The following is a 24,443-nucleotide window of genomic DNA, read 5'->3' as shown; positions in this document are numbered from 1 at the left end:
ACTTTTTCTCATTTGTATACCTGCAGGATCACCTGTTTTCATATGCTTGTTAGCTCATATGAATTGTTTTCAGTATATTATCTAGCAGCAATTTGTAATAAAATAGCCTCAATAGAACATAGCTCTTTGACATAACAAATCACTTCTGCTATTAGTTTTGTACCACCAGAATTGTGTTAAAAAAGCTAAAACAGATTCCCATTTTGTTTTCCAAAGACTCAGATGGCACCCTTATTATCCCCAATAGAAAAAGTCAATACATGTCAAAGGTGTGTGTGTGTGTGTGTGTGTGTGCAAATTTGAGTTCATGCATATGTGTTAAAATACACATAAAAAGGCAAACACACACTTGGCAGAACAACATAAGACTGCCAAGAATTGTAGTCCCTTCTCAGGCCTACCAATATATCCTTAATTCCACAGTTTCCTGTCTTCCAGCTGGATCACTGCTGTTTACTGGGAGTCCATCCCTCACATATCAAAAACAAACAAACAAATAAAAAATTCATAGCTCATAGAATCAAAGAATTGGAAGAGACTATAAGTGCAATCCAGCATAACCCTCTCCCCCACACACATGCAATCACAACATTTCTGACAGATGGCCATTCAGTCGCTCTTTAAGGAAGAAGACTCCACCACACCACATCCCAAGGCAGTGTATTTCAGTTGAACAGCCCTTGCCAAAAGGAATTTTTTTTCTAATAATTAGGTGGAATCTCTTTTCTTACACTTTGAACCCATTGCTCTGTGTCCCAGTCTCTGGAGCAGAAGACAAGAAGATCTTCAATATGATATCCTTTCAAAGATTTTAATATAGCTATCACATCCCCTCTTAATCTTCTCTTCTCTAGCCTAAACACCCTACTCCCTTTGCTGCTCAATATAAAACATAGTTTCCAGAGTCTCCTCCATATAGGTTCCACCATCCTTCTTGAATTAATCTGCCCATAACTGCCCATACAATATTTCTGATGAGGTCTGACTAAAGTGATATAGAGTGGTAATTTTACTTCCCTCAATATCTTTGTATTTCATTTCTTCAACTTAAGCTTCTTATATTTCTCCTTTGTGAAGTTTATTTTTCTAGGTTTTGACCCAGCTCTCTAACTTTATCAGGCTAGATGATACACAAATAAGATGGAGAAAGAATCCGAAGAAATGCAAAATAAAGCTTGCGAGTTCTCCTAACTCATCGCTGAGCCTGGAACCACAGGTTTCGGCGGTGACCAGGGGAGCATTCGTACAATTGAAACTTGCACCTGTACCTTGGGAAGTCAGACTTGGCCACAGAAGTTCATGTTCTGGTTACATCCTGAATAGATTACTGCAACATGCTCTATGTGGGGTTGCCTTTGAAGACTGTTTGGAAGCTCCAAATGGTCCAATGGGTGGCAGCCAGATTGCTCACTGAAGCAGCGGACAGGGAGCATACGACCCCCCTGTTATGTCAGCACCACTGGCTGCCAGTCTGTTACCAAGCACAATTCAAAGTGCTGGCTTTAGCCTATAAAGCCCAGCTTATCTATCCAGACATATCTCCCTCTATGAACCATCACGGAGTTTAAGATCATCTGGGGGGGGGGGGCTGCTCTTGGTCCTGCCTCCTTCGCAGACGTGGCTGGTGGGACGAGAGACAGGGTCTTCTCAGTGGTGGCCCCTTGGCTGTGGAACTCCCTCCTCAGGGATATTAGATCAGCCCCCTCCCTCCTGGTCTTCCATAAGAAAGTAAAAATGTGGCTCTGGGACCAAGTCTTTGGAGAACCTGGGCAATAAACAGATATGGAAGGATGTATAATGACTATAGGAACAGCCCAGATTATGCTTGTGGAATATGTGATTAACTGTGATTGTATGGTTTTAAAATGTTTCTAATTGTTTTAATTGTATTTATTGTTCTATTTTAAATGTCCAATGTAATTTTATATTGTTTTAAGGCATTGAATAGCTGGCTTGTTGTAAATTTTCCGGGCTGTATGGCCATGTTCCAGAAGTATTCTCTCCTGACGTTTCACCCACATCTATGGCAGGCATCCTCAGAGATCCTCACAACCTCTGAGGATGCCTGCCATAGATGTGGGTGAAACGTCAGGAGAGAATACTTCTGGAACATGGCCATACAGCCCGGAAAATATTCAATAACCCTGTGATCCTGGCCATGAAAGCCTTCGACAACACATTGAATAGCTGCCTATATGTAAAGTCGCCTTGAGTCCCCTCCGGGGTGGAGAAAGATGGGATAGAAATGTCGTAAATAAATAAATAAAAAGTCAGTCTAGACTTGGTTTTAAAATGAACACTGTATATTGAATGAATAATGAATTTACCAGTGCTTCAGCTATCAGCCTACAACAAAGCATTCTAGCATGAAGAAGCAATGGCTGACCCACATTTATGGATTTGAGGCCGTAATTTAGTCCCGTCTCTTGTCTGGGACAAAACACAAAGGTTTTTAGGCAGGCACACAGCAGATATAAAAAGAAATATGCAATTCTTTATATCAGCCAAACTAAACATACATTTTACACGGTTACCTAGCAGCTGGAGATAACAACTCTCAAATTATCAATTTCCTTTACAGGGAGGGTAACAAATTGTCTTTCTTTATTGACAGATTGGCTACATATGGTGTACTCCAAGACACATATTTGCCTTTGGTCCATGAGAGAAAAAGCTCCAAAACCCTTAAGTGATGTTTTAGGTATATTTTAAGTCTTACAGATGGCACACCAATAATAAAAACATAAGATCCATTGGGTCTTTCAGTATGACTTTTTCCCAAGGTAAACAAAAGTATTAAGTGATTTTTGAGTTTTACAAGACACAACTTTTTTTTCGCCTTTTTCACAGCAGGATTTATTCTTCCTTTTAATTTGTGGAATCTATTCAAAGAAGGACATACCTTTACTTTTAAGGGTATCGTATTTTCTTTTAAAATTAATAATACATCCTATGTCAGTAAAAAATATAAATTTAGTTATTGTGGAAAAAAATCACACACACTAAAATGTTTGCAATATCTGCCACCCCATTAACATGGATGACATTATCTACCACCACTACATTTGTATAGCACAGTCTGACCACCTGACATGCCCTCCAATGAAGATTTCAAGCTAGTGTTTCAGTTGAAGGTACATTGAACTTTGTATCACACAAGGTTATAGTACACTATAGCAAGATAAATGACTCTGGATGAAGCTTCCTGCACACTGTACTTACTCGTGATTGCAGTGTTTATTTTGATTGACAGGGAAAAAAAATCAATGAATCCAGTATCACTATTTTTTCATAATTCTTCTTTGAATTATAATGTATTTCGGCACCACTCCCAATACTGCAAAGTGGAGGAAATTCTTATGCCAAAAACATGTGACTGATCAGTTGCGGAAAAATAGGTGGACAAAGAGAAATAGAAAACAATACAGTGTGCATGCACTGTGTACGGCAAACATTGGTAGGAAGTGAGGCTATGTGGAAGATGGAACACAAATTTCATCAACAAAGTGGCAGCATTGAGAAATTGTAGTGAAGTGTGAAAGTGCTCCTTCCATTTGCTTTCCATTTCCGTAAAGAACACAACTGCATAAAGACAACAGGGTGTGATAAAGTTCATTATCATGCCCTATTGCACTAGCTAGGAAGCTGAATCAATAGAACTGCTGGCACTGCTTGAAAAAACCTTCTGGTGCTGGACTTCTCCCTATCTATCACAAATGACTGAGTCCTCAGGCCCCACTTTTGCTGCTCTTTACTTCTTATTTCTGTTCTATATTAATTTGAATCTGTTTTTTCAGCTTATTTTCATTGACCATAGGAACACTGTACTGTTTCAACACCATGTTTCAATTCTGATCAGACAGTTATACCTAGCAAAGGTAATTCGGTGAGTTTACTGCTCCTGTTCATGAATTTTATCAGGCTATTGTAATACGTGACTGAGCATGTCACATCATATCCCAAAGTGACCCATAATCTGGAATCAGTGTTCCATATCAACCAATGCCTCATATCAACTCAAACTGTTGCTTTTTGCCTCTATGTATTGTTATGAGAATACTCTGAACTGATGTGTGGATTTTGATTGGTAATGGTGAGCTCTTAATATTGCCTTTCCTCTCTCTGCCTCTATTCAAATATATTTATTCAGCCTGCTGGATGTGGTCCTCCAAGATCATTTACCTGGTTCCTGTCCTAAACTTTAGAATTAGGATGGCCATGAGTCTGAAACAACTTGAAGGCACACAACAACAATCCTAATTAATTTGACTATCTCATCAGAACCACACTTCCCATTGAAATACTGGTAAGTTAAAATTGTTCTTTATTTTAAATATTGTATTGTTCTTTCATGTTTTTTTTTTTGCACTACAAATAAGATATGTGCAGTGTGCGTAGGAATGCATTTGTTTTTTTCAAACTATATTTTTTTCAATTTTTATTATTTTATTTTATTTTACTATTTAAATTTTTAAATTTTTAATTTTTATTTATTTTATGGTTGTTTTTATATTCTGCTGTTTTTAATTGTTTTAATCTGATTGCTATATGTTTATTATGTTTCCAAATGTATTTTTAGCTCATAACCTTGTTATGCTGGGCTTGGTACTGCTTGTAAGCCACCTGAGTCCCTTTGGGAAGATGGTGGCAGAATATAAAAATGAAGTTGTTGTTGTTGTCAGCACACCCCCCCCCCCCCCCCGAAACAGTCTGAGGGACTGCACATTCACCCTCTGCCTAAAAATGTTTTAAGGAACCCTGCTTTAGGCATTTCCACTGCAGTGACTCACCCTTCAGCTTCCATTGGAAAGGGTCTCTCCATAGCATGCCAGAGGGTTGTAATACAGCAGGGTGGAGAAGGTAGACCTATAATTCTGGCCCTTAGTCTGCTTCCCCTCAATTCAAACAATGCTGACTGCAAAGCTATCATGCATGCCTAAATGACTGATGATGGTTACTGGAGGCTTCAAACACATAGACAAAGTGAGATTAATTGAAATTAATTAATGCATTCAAAAACCAAAATAACTCACAGGCATACAGCCTTAGGTCATTTGAGCTAATGTTCACTGATGTTCTTTCTGATAAGGCCAGTATGCATACCAATGAGTAATAATTATCTAATCCTTCAATTCAGTTAAAAAGTGTTATGATGTCAAAATTAAGAAATTGGATTTTTTACTTAGAAATAGTTACTAAAGGTAAGGTAAAATGTAAACAGCAACATAACGTTATACAAATAACATTTACCTGTCATGTTTACCCTCATTGGAAAAAAACCCCACTGATAATCTATTTTAAACAAATGGGACATACTCATTTTATTTTAATGACTTCTGAGTGCACACGTGTTCTTTAAAGCTGCTGAATAAAGAAAATATGATTATTTTCTCCTGAAAAAGGAAGCAGTTGTTTTTGAAAAAGCATTGGTAAATGTCAATGCATTGAATTTCTGACAATACAGAGAGTTTAAAAAAAGCATTTATATTTCAATAAACTCCTGAAAATATCCAGGGAGATCATATTTTGTTTGTTTTGATGCTAATTAGACTTTGTGTGTTCAGCAAAAACCACAGTCAAAGGCAAAAAGGAAATGCAAACATCTTCCAAGGTCATGGGTCAGTGTAAGTAAGATCTTTGACAAAGCCATGCATGATCCTCTTGCAAACAAGCAAGTCCAATGTGGGATAAGCAATGCTACTATTAAGTGGATCTGTACTTGGTAAAGCAACCGAATCCAAAGGGTGCTCACCAATGCTTCCACTTCATCTTGGAAAGAAGTGACTAGTGGAATGCCGCAGGGTTCAGTCCTGGGCCCAGTACTGTTCAACATCTTTGTTAATGACTTGGATGAAGATTTAGAGGACATGCTTATCAATTTTGCAAATGACACCAAATTAGGAGGTATAGCTAATACTCCAGAGGACAGGATCAGAATTCAAAACGACCTTAACAGATTAGAGGGCTGGGCCAAAATTAGCAAAATGAAGTTCAACAGGGACAAATGTAAGATACCACACTTAGGCAGAAAAAGTGCAAAGATACAGGATGGGTGATGTCTGGATCGACAACAATCCATGTGAGACAGATCTTGGAGTCTTTGTGGACAAGTTGAGCATAAGCCAAAAGTGTGATGCAGCAGCTAAAAGAGCCAATGGGATTTTGGGCTGAATCAAAAGGAGTACAGTGTCTAGATTGAGGGAAGTCATGGTCCTTGTATTCTGCTTTGGTTAGACCTCACTTGGAATGCTGAATCTCAGGGGTCCCCAAACTAAGGCCTGGGGGCCATATGCGGCCCATCAAAGCCATTTATCTGGCCCGCATGGTAGGGCTCCCTCCTCCTCCACTGAGGAAAACACATGTGGCATGAAGAGGAGGGAAAGGAGCACGCCTTTCCCACCTCCTCCCTCGCCTGGTGCGCGGCTTCCAAAGCTTTGCTTGTTTATAATGGTATTTTAATTATTATTTATTTAATTATTAATTATTAAGGGATGCTTTGCTACTGCTTTTGGTGAACAAAAGCAGAAAGGGATTGGACTAAATGGCCCAAGGGGTCTCTTCCAACCCTCTTTACTACTACTACTACTACTACTACTACTACTATTATTATTATTATTATTATTATTATTGACAGAAGGACACAGTATAACACAGCAAACAAGATCTATATGCTGGATTTCATATCACAAAATCACAAGTCAAACACTTCCCAAGCATTTAGGACTGTGTGATATATATTGAGGCTGGGTGGCCATCTGTCAGGGGTGCTTTGCTTGTGCTTTTGGTGCACAGAGGTAGAAGGGGATTGGACTAAATGGCCCAAGAGGTCTCTTCCAATCCTCTTTATTATTTTATGATGATGATGATGATGATGATGATGATTAACATTGAGGCTGGGTGGCCATCTGTCAGGAGTGCTTTGCTTGTGCTTTTGGTGCACAAAGATAGAAGGGGATTGGACTAAATGGCCCAAGGGATCTCTTCCAACTCTCTTTATTATTTTTATTATGATTGTGATTATTATTAAGATTGAGTCTGTATTTGTTCCCGTTATGTTTTTTTTACTTCAAAATAATATATGTGCAGTGTGCATGGGAATTTGTTCATAGTTTTTTTTTTTAAAGACTATAGTCTGGCCCTCCAACGGTCTGAGGGACCGTGAACTGGCCCCCTGTTTTAAAAGTTTGGAGACCCCTGCTGTATCCTATTCTGGACACATTTGTCCAAAATCCTCATACGTAAATCTTAGTCCAGACCATGTGAAATCAATGTTCTCATTCATTAAATATTGTTAAGCTAGAAGGTGTCCAGAGGAGGGTCTGGAGACCATGTCCTATAAGGAGCATATTAAAGACCTGGTTATGTTTAGTCTGCAGAAGAAAAGGCTGAGAGGAGACATGATAACCATGTATAAATATGTGAAAGGATGTCATAAGGAAGAGGGAGTAGGCTTGTTTTCTGCTGCCCTGGACACAGAGCAACGGGTTCAAATTACAGGAAAGGAGATTCCAGATGAACATTAGGAAGAACTTCCTGACTGTAAGAGCTGTTCAGAAGTGGAACTCCCTGGCTCAGTATATGGTGGAAGCTTTTAAACAGAGGCTGGATGGCCATCTGTGGGTGATACTTTGCTTGTGCTTTTCCTGCATGGCAGGAGGTTGGACTAGATGGCCCATCTGGTCTCTTCCACCTCTATTATTCTATGATTATATGGTTCTAAGATGCCAATCTTTTCTGCATACTCCTTTAACTTCCACTGGCTTGCCTAACATGTACCACACTGTGGAGGTCAACATTTTAGATACTATTTGCAAAGTTCTGGTTTAAGCTGTATGCTTTCATTTTCAATTTATGGTGACCCTACGACAACCCTGTCACGGGTTTTCTAAGGATGAGACTATGGAATTCCATCAAGATCACTCAGTGAGTTTCCATGGCTGAGAGGAGAATCAAACCTAGGTCTCCAAAATCTTACTCCAATATTCAGACTCACGCTACTAAAAGTGGTTGAGGAAGTCACATCATATTCTTAAGTCTAGATTGTGAAGCCCTACAATCTTCCTTGTATATAACTTGAACTTGTTTCATGAATCTTCCCTGTGAATGTCTCCCCACTTCCTTCTCTTTCATGGTTGGCTCAGCAAAATTCCTGCAAAACATTCAGCTGTTGATTGTTGATGTGCCACATTTACATTTCAGGAACAACACTATTATTTAATGCAGTAAATTGGCCATAAATGAGGTTTCAGCCTCAGACCAAATGGTATGAGAAATGTGCGTTTCAATCATGCATACTTTTTCAATGATGTAATTGTGAAATAAATGTGTGGGGTTTTTGTTTTTTTGCATTTTAAGCAGGTGTTGAACAGACGGTGAAGGCTGGCTAATGTATTCATTAAATTAATTCATGCTGGAAGTAATTTTTCCTTACAGGAAGTTTTAACTTGGTGATATAATTTCAATAATATGGTAATATGGCTTAGCTACTGGCTTTCTTTGGAAGTCAACATGATAGCCAAAGGGTTATTTCCTAAATTCATTAAGATCAACATCCATTTAAGTGCCACTAGAAAGAATTAGACATTCATCTCATTGCATTACTTTGAAAAACAAAGAAAAGGTGCAAAGCTAGAGCATGTGACACCCCTTAAAGTTGTCAGATGTGCGTGTTACTCATCTACTAGGCAATTTTGTTGTGAAAAGCAGTTCACGTATAAGTGGATTTGGTTGTTACAAAATATAAAGGTGCAGGAGAAAGACTATAGCTAGATGCAAACCAAGCTCATGTATTTAATAAGAAATCATTCTATTTCAGGCATTACAGGAAAGTATAAAGAACAGGAAGTGTTGAGCCCAGTGCATTTTCAGAGTTCTCCCACATTAGGTAACACTCAGCACTGCTCTATGTGAGCTTTCAGATATTCAAGGCGACATCTGCAAGGAGTTCTTCAAAGCAGTGAAAATATGCTGTGTATAGTAAGACACCTGCTGTACATATGTAGTGAAAGACTGATGATCCTGTTGTTTCTGTAGCCTCTTCCAAGCTCTACACCAGTGGCTCTCAACCTGTGGGCCCCCAGATGTTTTGGCCATCAACTCCCAGAAATCCTCACAGCTGATAAACTGGCTGGGATTTCTGGGAGTTGTAGGCCAAAACATCTGGAGATCTACAGGTTGGGAACCACTGCTCTACACTCCAGAGATATTCTAATTCACAAGAGCACATTTTGTACACTTCTGCTTTCTCACCAATAACTATTACAATGCTGAAATAGCCTAACTATAATTGAAAAAAAATCACTTGGAAACTGAGCTGTATTTACATTTGGAAAAATCCAACTTGACCTCAGTCATTTATTACCTCAGAACAACATAAATGTAAAGTGTTCTGTGGACTGTTCATGTTATGGTTGAGCCTTATGGCTCCGATACTGGGAGACGTGGTCGTAAGACTCCTCGGGAGTCAGATACTCTCAAGGAGCGAGAAAGGAAGTGGCTGCGGGACTTATTTGCAGAACCATCTGATGAGGATTCCTTTGAGGGTTTTACTGAGAGAATGGAGGAAGAGATGGTTAGCTCAGAGGAGGATGACATGGAATGGACTCGTGTGAGGGAGGATTTGGGTGCCACTGGCAATGATAGTATGGAAGGCGATTGGGGACCTTCAGGATTAGACCCGTGGACAAGCTGGAGGGATGGGACGGGATCCACAGCTGGGGATGCTGTGGGGCGTAGTCAAAGGTGTTTCAGTTCTGATGAGGAAAGTGATGAGGAAACGCCTGGAATTAGGGTAACAGCTGATAGTGATGAGGAGTTGTAAACTGGCATAAAATGGGGTTTGGAAGCAATGGCTAATTGCGTTGGGCAAGGTAATCTGGACGAACGCTTGGGCTCTGTGTGGGAAATTCCTGAAGACGGGTGTGATTCGTTTGCTGACTACGTAAGTTACCAAGGACACTGGGCATAGACGGCGGGAGGAACTGTGTGGGCTTTTGTTGTGCAACCTGTGCTTAATCTTAATAGCTTGGACCTCCGTCGTCTTCTTGACGGACGCCATCTGTTTATTCTGGACTGACTGACTGACTGACTGACTACGGCCTCGGACTCTCCTTCCTGTGATTATCGTTGGACCTGGTGAACTACAAACGTCTGTACCTGCCTTACGACCTTCGGACCGGATTGGAACTTGGCTGGCCGCTTCTGCCCTTGAATGCTGCGTTTGTATCTGGAAATTGCTTGCTGTGTGGAGGAGTAACCTCTTAGTTACTCAAACATAGCTTTTGGCAGCAGAGAAGCATCTGCTGCCAGTTTTTTGTATTCCTTTGAATCTTTTGTTCACCAGCTTTTGTTTGTTTAAGTCCCAGGCTGAAGTAAGCTTTTTTGGTTTAACCCGGATTAAACTCCGGTTTAATCCGGTTTATCTTTTGAGCGTTTTCCTTGTGTCTTTTTACTTTTAAGGCCAGTGTTTGCCTAGCCCTTGTCTTTTACGGGCATTTTTGGTTCTGTAACTCCAATAAACTTTGTTATATCTTATCTTGTGGCGTTCTGTCCTTGACAGTTCATGAAGATAATCTCAAAACTAGTCCAGCAGGCAGCTTCCCAGGTTTTCACTGGGGGCAAGTAATAGTACTATATAAAGCAAACTGTTTACCAATTTGCTTCTAGGTTTAATTCAGATTGTTGCTCTTGACTTATGATACATTTAATAGCATATCTCCAATTGCACCCCCTGCTTTTACTTCAGAGGCATACCTCCTTTGCCATTTGAGGTGTGGCTCTTCCTAGAGTGGCAGAGCCTCATATTACAGAAAGCCTTTCAGCAGCCCACTAAGACAATTTTACTCCTGTGTGCTTTTATTTAAATATTTAAATAATTTAGCTGTTGCCAATATTGCCATATTGCCAGTGCTGGAGAGGAGAGATCAGTTTGCAGCCTCCATAGGAAAACCCTTGAGGGTTTTCTTTACCTACTCTTCACCTAGAAGAAGCTGGTTGAGAGCCACTGGCATAGAACTACACTAATAAAAATTGGTTGCTCCCATCTCTGGGATAATAAGGATGGAACAGCTTTTGAAACTTCAGACCCACTTACATATAAAGGGTTTGCTCCAAATTTTGCAAGGCATGCTTATTGCATTTTATTTTTAAATTCAAATCAAATTTTCTAGAGACTTAAAAGCAAGGTTTTGTAATGGAACATGTGTTCTTTTTGTTTTTAATAAATTGCTTTACTTTCGATCCCTTTTTTTTTTTGAGGTGTTGTTTAATCTTCTATTACTAAGACACAAATAGCTGGAGAAACAGTCTTCCTACCCAACTGCAGTATTCCATTTTCAACTATTGTCCTCTACAAGAGAAAGCCAATGTGCCTAGTAAAGGCCAGTTTGAATATTTTTAAAATGGGAAAAACAAAATGACTATCTTTCCCCTGAAGAGTTTGCCTTGCCCCTGAAATATAGCTGAAGGTAAACAGCTGATTTTAGGGTGGCTAGAATGACATGCACACACACACACACACACAGAGAAAATTTGGTAAATCCCTAGAACAGGTTAATTTATCCCATGAAATGAATTTGTCTGAATGTCAGAATTTGGCTTACAAAATAAAACATTGCCTTATAAAATAATACAAATAAGTAAAAAAAATCAGAGCTGTAGGTTGTACTCTTTTGTAAGAAATTCGCTCCATCTTAAATCTCTGTGTATATTTTAAAAACAGCATAAAGAAAATTGCAATGCAATGTAAAAAATCAAAAATCAAGAAATTAAGAGAGCTAAGAATAATTTGCTTATATTACAGCATCCTTCTTCCAAAACCAATATTCAAAAATTTTGTTAATGCTAAAGTTTAAACATGTAAAATATATTTTAAGATATTTTTATATTTTAAAACTCAGAATCATAGAATCATAGAGTTGGAAGATATCACATGGGCCATCTAATCCAACCCCTGCCATGCAGGAAAAATACAATCAAAGCAGCCCCGAGAGATGGCCATCCAGCCTCTGTTTAAAAGTTTCCTAAGAAGAAGCTTTTACCACACTCCGAGGCAGAGAGTTACACTGTTGAACTTTAGCTTCAAAATATGTTTGCATATACAGTAGAGTCTCACTTATCCAACACTCGCTTATCCAACGTTCTGGATTATCCAACACATTTTTGTAGTCAATGTTTTCAATATAACGTGATATTTTGGTGCTAATTTTGTAAATACAGTAATTACAACATAACATTACTGTGTATTGAACTACTTTTTCTGTAAAATTTGTTGTATAACATGTTGTTTTGGTGCTTAATTTGTAAAATCATAACCTATTTTGATGTTTAATAGGCTTTTTCTTAATCTCTCCTTATTATCCAACATATTCGCTTATCCAACGTTCTGCCGGCCCGTTTATGTTGGATAAGTGAGACTCTACTGTAATTCCCATTTTCAAATATTCTCCCACCACAAAATGTCTCTCATCTGAAAATGCTGGACATATGTACTAAACACACTAAACAATAGTGTTAAGTTGAAGTTTGACATATCATGAAATTAAGTAATCCTGATAATTGGAAACTAAGATTATATTTGTACCCCTAATTCTTTTTAATAAAAAGGACAAACACCCCTTTTTTGCAAGAGGAGAAAAACAATAGATTGCATAGTTATCTTTAGCTGCGAATGCAAGAACATGAATTAGAATTCTTCATTTCAATTTGCAGCTCATTCATTAACCCATTTTAACCTTCTTTTCTAAAACACTGGACAATAATACCGTATTTCAGCACACCATCAATTGTAAAATATATCCACCCTGAGTCCCCTTGGGGACTTTAGAAATAAAGTCTTAATATTTTAAGCAAATACTAATTTCAGTACCACCAATAAGAAAAAAAGGTTTTGTATATATCAAAAACAATTCTATTACACACTGCATTTTTAGAAATGTTTATATGGAGAAAATGGGTCTTAGAATTAAAGAAATACAGTATCTACATGTTACTGTACTTTATAACCATCATTGCAACAATATATCTGAATTGCTTTGCAAATTTAGGACAGGAAATACAGTAGTAATTATCGCTTCACCATCATCACTACTTCTAGAAAGACAAAGTATGATCCCTTGGAGTTAAATTGCATCCCACAAGATTTAGGAGATCATATAGGACATGTCCCAACTACTTGAAATAGTCAGAAAGCCTCAGATTTTGTTACTGTTCTTTTATTTTGGAGACCCATCCATGGTTTTATTTTTTTTAAGCCACAATATTTTCCATCAGCTGCCAGTACAATCTCAGTTTTTTTACCAGCTCCCCAGGTCTGCTTATTTTAACGTAGTGTAAAAATCAGTAAGAACACGAACAAAAACTGGGACTTTTCAATGATGTGTCCATAATGATGAAATTTAACTTCTTCACTATGAGGTTTAAAATAGCACATCAAATGACATTCGATCAAGCCTTTTCCACAGGAAAAGTCAGCAGAAAATATTACTGTTTCTCAAATGTGAAATTTCAGCTGTGCAGTTCATTATAAATATGTTTCTTAGAGAAAATATGAAATGGTAAGCTAAAAAAATGTCAGTTTCCTCATCCTGATGAAAGTATTCGCTGTTTTGTACAGTCCATCTTATCCCCCAAAATGGATTATTGAAACATTCCCATGTTATAGTATTATACTGGTATGATTCCATTCTACAGAATCCCAGCATCTGCAGATTTTAGGAAGGTTACTTAAAATTCTTAGCAGTGAAACTCCACAACTTCCTCTAACTACAGTCTCCATGATTCCATAGCTGATGTCATATCAGTTAAAATGGAAGACAATACTACGACTACGTAGCATGAAAGGACCCTTGGAAATGGATGGAACCGTGGAGGAGGGGTCATATATTCAGCTATATGGAGCAATTCAAAGCTGACCAGCTATTTAAAGGCATGGAAATCACTTCCATGCTCTGTACTGTACACCATCTATATACACTTCTTAACTGTATTCTACTTACAAATTCTTCACATCCGTAATGCCTCGAAAAGCTTTCCTTGGGATGCCTTGGATCTGATTTTCACTTAAGTCCCTAAAATAAAGAAAATACACACAAATTAAGAAAAAAAGATATATTAAAATATTTTTTCCAATTTACTCTGGTAGATTTTATATGCACCATTACATTCTATATTTTGTTTTTAAAATATGATTTTCAATTAAGCTTCTAAAATGAAACAAAGAAAGTAAATGAAATGTCAGACAGAGGGATGTTTGATGCACCAAAGAAGGCAAAAACACAACATATAAAATGTGTCTGCTCAAGCAGAAGGCTCAGTGAGTTCAATAGACTTATAATTTTATATTGCGGACTTGTTAAAATAAAAAAAATCTCTTAGCCACCCCTCCATCCAACTCCTTTTAAAGTTAAACCAGGAAGCCGCATACATGTATTTTATTTAATATAGAAAAAGTAAGATCAATTGATGAAAATATAACAGCAATTATGGATTGAAAGAACTTCAGTAAACTCTTAGGAAAGATGAGCAAAATAAGCTGAACATAGTTTTTTAAATACTACAGTCAGCATTATAATGGGGAAATGTCTTTTTGAGTGTTTTTACACTGATATGTTCCAAAACTGCAGCTTACAAAATTAAATAAATATTCAAACATATCACAAAGTTAACCAAATAACTTTGTATCACCATTACTAACAAGTATAGAAAACCACCTTTCCTATAAAACTTCTAGACATTTTGGTGATTTTAATGACAAAAGACAGTTCCCTCAACTCCGATAGCTTTAGCTTTCATGAGGGATGTACAAGATGTTCACCTTAAAGCTAGAATTTCAACCAAGTCGCATCCATTAGAAAGCACTCTACAGAATTTTTCTCCTTTAAAGTGAATTCTGTATTATATGGTGAACCTCCATCAAATTGATTTTATTGAATAACAAGCCTTGTGGCTTTGAATGAGAGCACTACACAGAAAACCTACAATGACATTTCAGGTCAAGCTGTGTCACCAAAGGCTTTCTTCTGTTTTCCATCAGGCCGATGGTCCATTCAGCCCCCACCCCAAATGTCCTTGTCGGGCTAATTCAATTTTTACTAGTCATCTAGTCTACACATATTCCTCTTAGTAGCTGTTATTATTCTCTCAGACAGACAGACGCATAAATGGACATATACAATGCTGTTTCCACAAAGACAGCTTTCCAAACACACTCAAATTCTATCACACTTTTCCAAATTAGGAAGCATTGATTTGCAAGGTACCCCCATCGTTTTCATCTTGTTTCAAATCCTTTGATCCTGAAATATTAACAGTCTCACAAGAGGCCTTTGTTCTCTCTGTGTCGGGACACACCCATGCGGCACTATCCAATGTACTGCAGAAAGCAGGGCTGGACTGCAACCACAATCTGTCTTCAGCATTGAATAAAAATATATTTGAAAAATCAGGATTAACATAAAATAAGCAATAAAAGAGAAAACCCAACCTGGGACAGAGATGTCTCTGCCCTAAATTCAATGCATCAAAAGAATCAAAATGTCATCCTCGCAATATAGTCATTTATATGACTTCAGTCAGAAAGGAAAGGTAACGGACTCATGATTTAAAGTTATGTTTCCAGCACTCTAGTATATGGAGATAATTTATACAATTGCTGTTGTTTATATTCCTACACTTTGTCTTTTCAGCAGCTATTCAACAAAGGAGAAGATGGCAAGGAAGTAATCCTTTGGAGTAAAATAAATAAATAAAAACCCTCGCGGATGCCTTGTCTTCATTTTACCTTCTATTGAGGTACTCTCCTCTGTCTCAGAATGCATTCCCCATAAATCTCCAGGTATGCACTGATTTCATAAATTCACAAATATTTCTTTTTGTTCTGACAAGTTTTAAAGCTGCTGCTGAGGCAGTGCGGAAGCTGCCTCTGTAAGAGGCTTTTATGAAGCCATGCTTTCACTATTCTTATGCCCTGTTGAGTAGGTTTTGAAGTTTTCAAGTGGCTTGATCGCTGCTTGATAGCCATGTTCTGAAACACTCTGAAAATACTTCTTTTCAAGGAGGATGCCAGCTTCCACCAGAGTGCCCCAGTGCAGAGAGAGTATACAGCAAAGTATACAATGTGTAATTTTCCTTATATTTATGCATTTGCTATTTTCTAAAACAGGGCTGTCAGTTTCTCAAAGGTAACTGACTTTTTTCCTCAATGCCACACTGTATATTGTTCAAAAGTCAGAATTTGGAAAGTTATGGTGGAAACCTGTCTCAGTACTAAACAAAGATAGAAAATGTCATATTATTGGTCTTTCAAGAAACACAAGGATTTTGTGGAGACATTTAAAATGATTTTTTAAAGTAAATTGCTACAGGGAAGGATGAAGACTGAGATAGAGCTTCAATCTGTATTATATAATAAAGGTTAAGCACACACAACGTCTGCTTCTACTGGTCCAACTGTCTTCAGATGATCAGTTCTACAAATAGCCTCATACAAATGCTGGTTTTTGTAATTTCAAAACAGAAAATAGTCATCACAGTTTTGTTCCCAGTATGTCCTGGACACAAGAGCACTCTTAATCTCCCTTTCTTGTTCTCTGTCTCTCTGGAAATAATTCCCCCTGTTGAGACACTGATCAGGATCAATCCAACATATCTTATGTCCTGATGTGAGCAACAAATTGTACACATCTTTACCTAAATCAAGGTGTACAACATGCAAAGCCAGGCAAGTTATTTTGGTACTTTAAATAAACACAAGCACCAGTTGCCCCGTCTGGTAGTAAAATGCAATAATAATTAATCTCAATTTTACTGTCCTTTCATGCTATCCAAAATTGGTGGTTGATGCTTGTGCTTCTCTCTGCCTGATACTTGGACTGTAACATATTGTGGACAGATGACAGACTGCTAGATTCTTCTCTTATTCCATCCCCCGCCCCCATTTTTTCTTCAGTATTAAACATGAGGGAAATTTTACAATCTGAGCTGAAATTTTGTTTTCTTCTACAGAAACACTGACTGAGGTCTGCAGATGGCTGAATGCTGTTTTACCATACAAAACAAACAGCATTGCCCTTCCTTTGACATATGGCTTTTTGAGCCACGGCATGCTCCTGTGAATGGAAGAAGGGAGGTATTATTTTTGCTGACTGTCCTTTTACCCTGACATCCCCTGCACTGCCCATAAATCTGCTCCCAAGAGCAGGGATATTCTCCAAAACAGTATGACAAAGAAGAGAACTGAGAAACTATTTTGAAATTCTCTCTTTCCACTTCCATTCCCCAAATGGAACAAAAAGCCTTCTATGAACTGGACAATCAGCAGTAGATATACATAGCAGTATCACTAATATTTCCTTTAGGAAGGCATTGAAACCACATTAAATTGAGAAAGAGATTCCAGTTAGAGATCTGTGTAAGAGACCAGAGTTTGGAATTTATGACTTCTAAACAGTACAATTTGCACTCTTGTCACAGTCATTTGTATATCTAATAAACAGTCCTTATTGTTGATTTTGTGGTTTCTCTTGATTTCGCTGCATTTTGTAGTTTCTGTCAGTTTCCAATGTTTTTAAATAATCAACTAATCTGTATCACAACAAAAATCATTATTTCTCCTTTTCAACATAAACATAAAATCTTTAGTCTAATGAAACTCAAGTGAGATATTCTCATACAATTTAGCTATGTTGTATGAGAATAAGGAGCTTTTATGGTTGAAAATAAAGCGTAATATTTTTCACCACTCTACCTTCAGTTCTACATTTTTAAAAGAAATTGCTTGTACTTGGTATTGACCTAAGAAAACGTCCTACTATTCACTATGATCTGTTTTATGCCTAAAATGAATAACTATTACAGACACCAAAAAACAATCAAAGCAACTCTGGTTCAATTATTCTTAAAACACTATAAATTGATTTTTAATGAGCAATGCTCATTGTGGAAGGGCCTTATGCAGCAGCATTGTTAGTAATACAGGTTTTCTGGTTTTCACTTCATTCACAGGCCAGATAATCAACAATCTACCCATCCTTTCACTCTGTTTATTCTGATCAAAATTAATTGTTAAAATAGTTATATTCTGTATATAAGACTCCACCTGAGTTCATTCCACATATTGCTGCAGGAACAAGAAAAATAAATGAACAGTTTATTCAATGAAAATATGCCCAACTTCATAGACGTCCACAGAGATAACTAAACCATGCACAGAACTGCTTACCAAAAGAAACGGTATTTTCCAACCATCTCTACACAACACAGGTTTCAAATATATCAAAAACAAGACAAAAAAACCCCTCACCCAATATGTAGGGAGGGGGGAGGTTGGCCACTGACTTGAACCGTGTGATTCATAAACAAGTTACACTACACTTTTAATGAAAGTGACCATACAAAGCAACAGCTAGAACAGCATTCTAGGCAGGACTATTTTACAGTTGCTTGTTGTGCTGCCCTCCTTTATTCTAAAGAAAACTGAGTTAAAATGTAAGCCAATGTCATCATTTATATATGGAACCCATCAAATTTACCTCTGTTCTTTCCTGACACAGTAGTGAAGAAACATTCATACACTAAAAGAAAAAAAAAGCTGAAATACCTTACTGGATATGTGAAAGCAGGCCTTGATGGACATTTGGCCCTACAGCAAACCACAAAGATTGTACAGTGTGATTACTATGAGACTTCTCACTTAATGGAGCACAACGGTGCAGAAAAAAAATGTGGGTGTGTTCTTACTATTTAAAAGCATTAAAGTAGCTTCTGACATTTCAAGGTTTATTCCTGGAGAAGACAAGGGCAGAACTCCGATTAATCAGCAAATGTCTTGGCTCAGCACTCCGCAAGAATATTTATTTACATAATAGCACTTCCAAAAATTAACTAGACTCTCTTCAGAGTTGCCATCAAACATGTTATTGGATTGCAAATTGACAATGTCAGCTCATACAATTGAATTAAGTATAAAAGAGATGCTGATGCTTTTTTGGGGGGGAGGAGAAGGCATCACATGCATTGCAGTTTCATGTAGGAGTTCACATGCACCACTTTTGAATTACTTAATACAAGGGACCACATAAGGCAGGGAAAGTGATCCCAAGACAATTAGCTGTTTCATTCCTGGAAGAGCTTGAATTGTTGCTCCAGCATGTATCTATCTAAGGTTTGTCCTGTATAAAACTAAGAAAATATCCACTCCACTAATGTGTATGGCTTAATGATAGCACATTCAATTAATTCTCAATATAATGGAGAGGAAGGTGGTCTACTGCTAACCTCAGAAGTCCTTGAACATCTAATCATGAAAAGAACCTGGGTTTTCTTCCTTTTGTTTTGTTTTGTTAGCTTATGCTTAATGTGGTGCTTGGCTCACTTCACTAAACCTTTCCAGGAGAGTTTTATGCTAATTGCAGCCTTGTGCATATTCAATGGCACTTCATTGTGAGAGAACTCACAACACAGACCAAAATATTTCATTTTGTTTTGTGTCAGGAGCGACTTGAGAAACTGCAAGTCACTTCTAAAGGTAGGACATTTTCTCTTGCTACTGTAGTGGAAAATAAGTATCTCTATTGTGTGCTTTCCTTTTTCTTAGATTACAATAGTGATGGTAAATGTTGAAGCAATTACAAATTCTGATTTGTGAACTTATTCAGAACATGAACAAATGCATTTTCTCATAGAGTTCCTATAAAATGTACTGAACTTTTTTAAATGATAGCATTTTTCTGATGTCAGCTGAAGAACCAGGCTCTTAAAGACAGAAAGGTTGGGAAACTGGGAAATGAAAGAGAAGCAAGCTCTAAAACAGAGTAGACAACATGGTGTCTACCTCATTTTACAATAACAGTAATTCCCATAAGTACAAGAAAGTGGGAGTTATGGTGAATGAGTTGTGATCCCATGAGTACAAAAAAAGGAAGTTGTGGTTCAATCCATTCACCTACCCATTCTCTAAACCAGTGGTTCTCAACCTGTGGATCCCCAGGTGTTTTGGCCTACAACTCCCAGAAATCCCAGCCAGTTTACCAGCTGTTAGGATTTCTGGGAGTTATAGGCCAAAACACCTGGGGACCCACAGGTTGAGAACCACTGCTCTAAACCATGGCTTACCTTTATAATGATGAAATTAAATCATGATTTAGGTCTATACAGGGTTTTTGAAAAAGAACTCCCTAGTTTTAATGTAATTATACTCAAAGCTAGGGAGTTCTTTTTCAAACACCCTGTATTTTGATAGGTATACACCATGGTTTAGAACAGTGTTTCCCAAACTCTGGTTATTACTTTCGAATCACGTTTTACTGATTAGCCCATCGGCCATATCAAAACATTTAACACATAGACATACATACAACATACAACCTGCAGTACAAAAGAAGCCAAACTCTGGTTCTTTCAAGAGTGTTTTTGACTCCCAGAATCCCTGATAATTTGCTAAGGCAGTTGAGATTTCTGGAAGTTGAAGTGCAAAACATCAGCCTTTCAGATCTGATGATAGAGATAGATAGATACTTTGGACTTCAGTTCCAAGGTTGTCTAGAATTTTATAAAGAAGTGCCACTAGCATCCGTTGGCAACAAACTCTATCCAAGGAAGCTGTATTTATAATAGTGGCATCAATAACAGACTGGATAAGAGCAAACCGATTGAAGCTTAACCCAAATAAAATTGTGGAGTGAAGGGATTCAGTCTGTGCTGGATAGGATGGTACTCACTGAACCTTTTTAGATTAGGTACTGAGTCCCAAATTTCTATAGTGGCCAGGAACACAACTGGACAATTGAACCCAGTGTGCCATCTGCGCTGTCCTTGAAAAGATCTGATCTGGCCACAGTAGTATATGCCGTGGTTACATTATGGTTGGAATACTTTAATATCCTTGATATGACTGCATTTGAAAAGTACTCCGAGAGAGGCTGCAGCCAGATTGTTAACGCTGGTTAGTATAGACTACACAAGCCCCTTGTTGAAACACCTCCACTGGTCTATTCTAAATACAATTTAAAGTGGTGTTTATAACATATGCATCCTTATATGGATTGGGTCCCTGCCACCTGAAAAACTATTTGAACTTGAATATGATTCCAAAATCTATGAGAAAGGCCATTCTCTCAGTTTCACTACTTCCATAGATGTGGCTGTTGAGCTTTTTCCATGATATGCTGTGGAATCTCTTCTCAAGAGAAGTCATGATGGCTCCCTTCTTGTTGTTAACGGTCCGACAACCTTTTGGGACCTGCATGCCTTTCTTATTAATGGGAGGGGGTTGTTTCCTGGTTTTGGACTACTTCTTCTTTAAAGCATTTGTTTTTGATAGTTTACATTCTGTACACTGTTTAATTGTATTTTAACAGTAATGTTTTATATGATTTGCACATATTTTGTATAAATCTAAAACAAACAGACCAGTAAGAGTTCACTGGTGATCTGCTGATTAAATCTGCATTATATGCCTAAGGACAATGTCTATCTGAACAGTTCCGGGAAGATATGGTCAAAAGATACTTCAGTTGAGATACTGACATACAAGTTATTAAACCAGTTCCAAATCACCCCAAATACTAACCCACTACCTTTAAATCTGTTTAACACATGCAAAGATCAACCATAAAGTGTAAATATGAGCTTTTCTGAGAGCAGAAGAATACAAAAAGTTTGATTGCTATATTCTTGTAAATTATTTTGAATGCGCAAGGCAGAGCTGGTTTACAAAACTCACTCGGTGCACTTTGCCCAGTTCGTTTTTATGACTTTTACCCTGGTGTCTAAATCATGTTTTACTATGGTCACCATTTTAATCTTATTATGTTAATGTGTAAAAATTTTATATTTGCGTTTGTATTTTTTTCCAATGTGTTTTATTGTTTATTGTAATTACTCAGGTTTGGCCCCATGCAAGCCATCCCGAGTCCCTTCGGGGAGATGGGGTACAAAAATAATGTTGTTGTTGTTGTTGTTGTTGTTGTTGTTGTTATTATAGCTTTTATTTTATAAAATGTTCACATTTGTGAACAAAAGTCACTACGTGTCAGCATCTTTGAAATACCAATGAAGAACATATGCCAGATTTTAGAGTTAACCACATAGTGATTTTTCAACTGCCTTCACACTCTGGATAGGAACGACAAATTCACACCAGTTCCAGGTAAATGTGAGTTTAGGCTTTTACAGAACTTATGGCTGGAGCTGAAGAAAGACCACCAGCACACTTTTCCCCCCAGTGGAACATTTATTTTAAACCTTTTGGATACCAGGCATCTACGTTAAACGTGTTAGAATAAATAGTTAAGAAAAGTGTTAAAGATACAGAACAGAGCAAAGGTATCTTTGAACATGGAGACTCTAGTGCATAATGTCCTTCTATGCAGTGAACTTTTGTAAGTCTACCCTTAAAAACTGCAAACATCTTCAAAATGGGAGAATAAAATTTCCAAGCACATAGTTAATGTTCAAATGGCAGAATATATTGATTCCCTGCCCATCTCTGAGTATCTTAAGTTTACCCAGAAGACTATTTTATTTAATTAAGTTGCTGCTTTATTAATATATGTATTCCTCTATTGATCATAAGAGAAGCTGACGCATGTTGGAGTCAGGCATACATCAGATCCATTTAATGGACCTCCACTTAGGAGAGTGGTTGGCTCTAAATCAAGGTAAATGGGAGCAAGTGCTCCTTTGGGATGGTAGGGCTTAGCTGAATCTATAACATTTTTACAGGGCTTTTTTCCCTTTTAAAGCAGAAAGCATATGGAAATTAGATATGAAAATGGTCTCTCCTTGCACGTTTCAATTAAGCATGTCAATACCTTAATTAAATCGCTCAACTTAATGAGATTTATACCAATGAGTGTGTTTTATACTTATAATAGCTTTTTTGGCTGCTGTTCAGAATGTCAAATAAATTGTGAGAACTGGGATTAAAAAGTAGAAATTGACATTCTGAACTAAAGCCAGTAATTCTTCAAGACTCATTTTCTCCTTCCATTCATGTGATTTTGGAGAATTAATGAACCTTGTAATAACTTTGCTTTTTTAAAAAAAAATCATTTTATTCTTCAGTTCCTCTTTATCATTAGTTTCTTTGAAAAGTAGCACCATTGCTATTGACCTGTACAATAGGTTCATTCATTCTGGCATCCAGCATCTTTTTATTTTTTTATTTTTAAGTGATGTTGTGTGTGAAGGATTTATGTCCTGATGATCAGTAAACTTCATGCCTCTTACAACTTAATTCATAATATTGCAAGACAAATCTTAAAAACAAAAGTTGCGCAAATTCAATTTTTTTAATAATATGCTTTCTTTTCCTGCCAAGTGTGTAGAATTTTTGATCTGTTACACGAAAATTATACTGCTTTCCAAAAAGGACATAACTAATCACAAGAAGGGATAAACATATTTCTTCAAAGACATGTTTTTAGTGAAATGAGAGACAGAAGCCCGTTTCTAGGACTGTATATTTTATTCATTTGAATTCCACTGACAGCCTCAAGAACCTTTATTTTTGTAATATTCATCTATAAGTCCATGTATTGGTTCCCACATTAATTAGCCCCACAAAATGTAAGGTACATTTCAGTAAATTAAGTAGATGTTTTTTTTCTGAATAGCATTCTTTAAAAGAAAACTGGGGACTGGAGGAAGATAATTGCACGGAAAGAAAAGGGATAGCTTGCTACACCACAAAAAAAGAGCTGTTCGATTTTGGTATTAAACAATTCTATACTGGGTTGTTGTATGTCTTTCGGGCTGTGTGGCCATGTTCCAGAAGCATTCTCTCCTGACGTTTCGCCCACATCTATGGCAGGCATCCTCAGAGGTTGTGAGGTATGGAGAAAACTAAGCAAAGAGGTTAATATTAACCTCTTTGCTTAGTTTTCTCCATACCTCACAACCTCTGAGGATGCCTGCCATAGATGTGGGCGAAACGTCAGGAGAGAATGCTTCTGGAACATGGCCACACAGCCCGAAAGACATACAACAACCCTGTGATCCCAGCCATGAAAGCCTTCGACAACACAAATTCTATACTGTTTTAGTTGTTTTTTAAAATTATATTATTTTAACTAAATTTGTCTGTGAGCTACCTTAGGAGAAAGGCAGCATATAAATAAAATAAATAAATATAAATAACAGAAATAATCTATAAATACTGTAAATAAATAAATAATCCTGTTTCACTAAACTTTGTATTCAAAATGAACAAGATGCACATGTGAAATGAAACAACTAGGTCAGGTAGGGCGTGCATAAGTAAATTAAGTTTTCATTTTGCAGACTGAAGATATACATCCAGCTGAGGCAGGATTATTTGCTCTCCTTTTTCCTCTCTGTCTTGTTGTACACTACATTCATGCTTTGTAAGGAATTCTGAATATTATTTCTTGCTCTCTGATGCAGATACACATAGCTGCAGTAGGAGGAACTACAATCCTATTCTT

At 37.4% G+C, this 24,443-nt stretch overlaps 1 protein-coding gene across 2 annotated transcripts in view; it reads right to left on the bottom strand.

Moving 5' to 3' along the window:
- Positions 1-24,443, bottom strand: part of slit3 (slit guidance ligand 3) — a 558,157-nt gene that overhangs the window by 242,147 nt on the left and 291,567 nt on the right. For both annotated transcript variants that reach the window (XM_062970473.1, XM_062970476.1), the window contains one exon: positions 13,995-14,066. In XM_062970473.1, coding sequence (XP_062826543.1) covers positions 13,995-14,066 — 72 coding nt within the window. The remainder of the gene's footprint in view (positions 1-13,994; positions 14,067-24,443) is intronic.

Source organism: Anolis carolinensis, chromosome 2, assembly GCF_035594765.1.
Source record: "Anolis carolinensis isolate JA03-04 chromosome 2, rAnoCar3.1.pri, whole genome shotgun sequence".
NCBI lineage: Eukaryota > Metazoa > Chordata > Lepidosauria > Squamata > Dactyloidae > Anolis > Anolis carolinensis.
The sequence above is the reverse complement of the archived record's forward strand: the minus strand, read 5'-3'. Positions and strand labels throughout refer to the sequence as shown.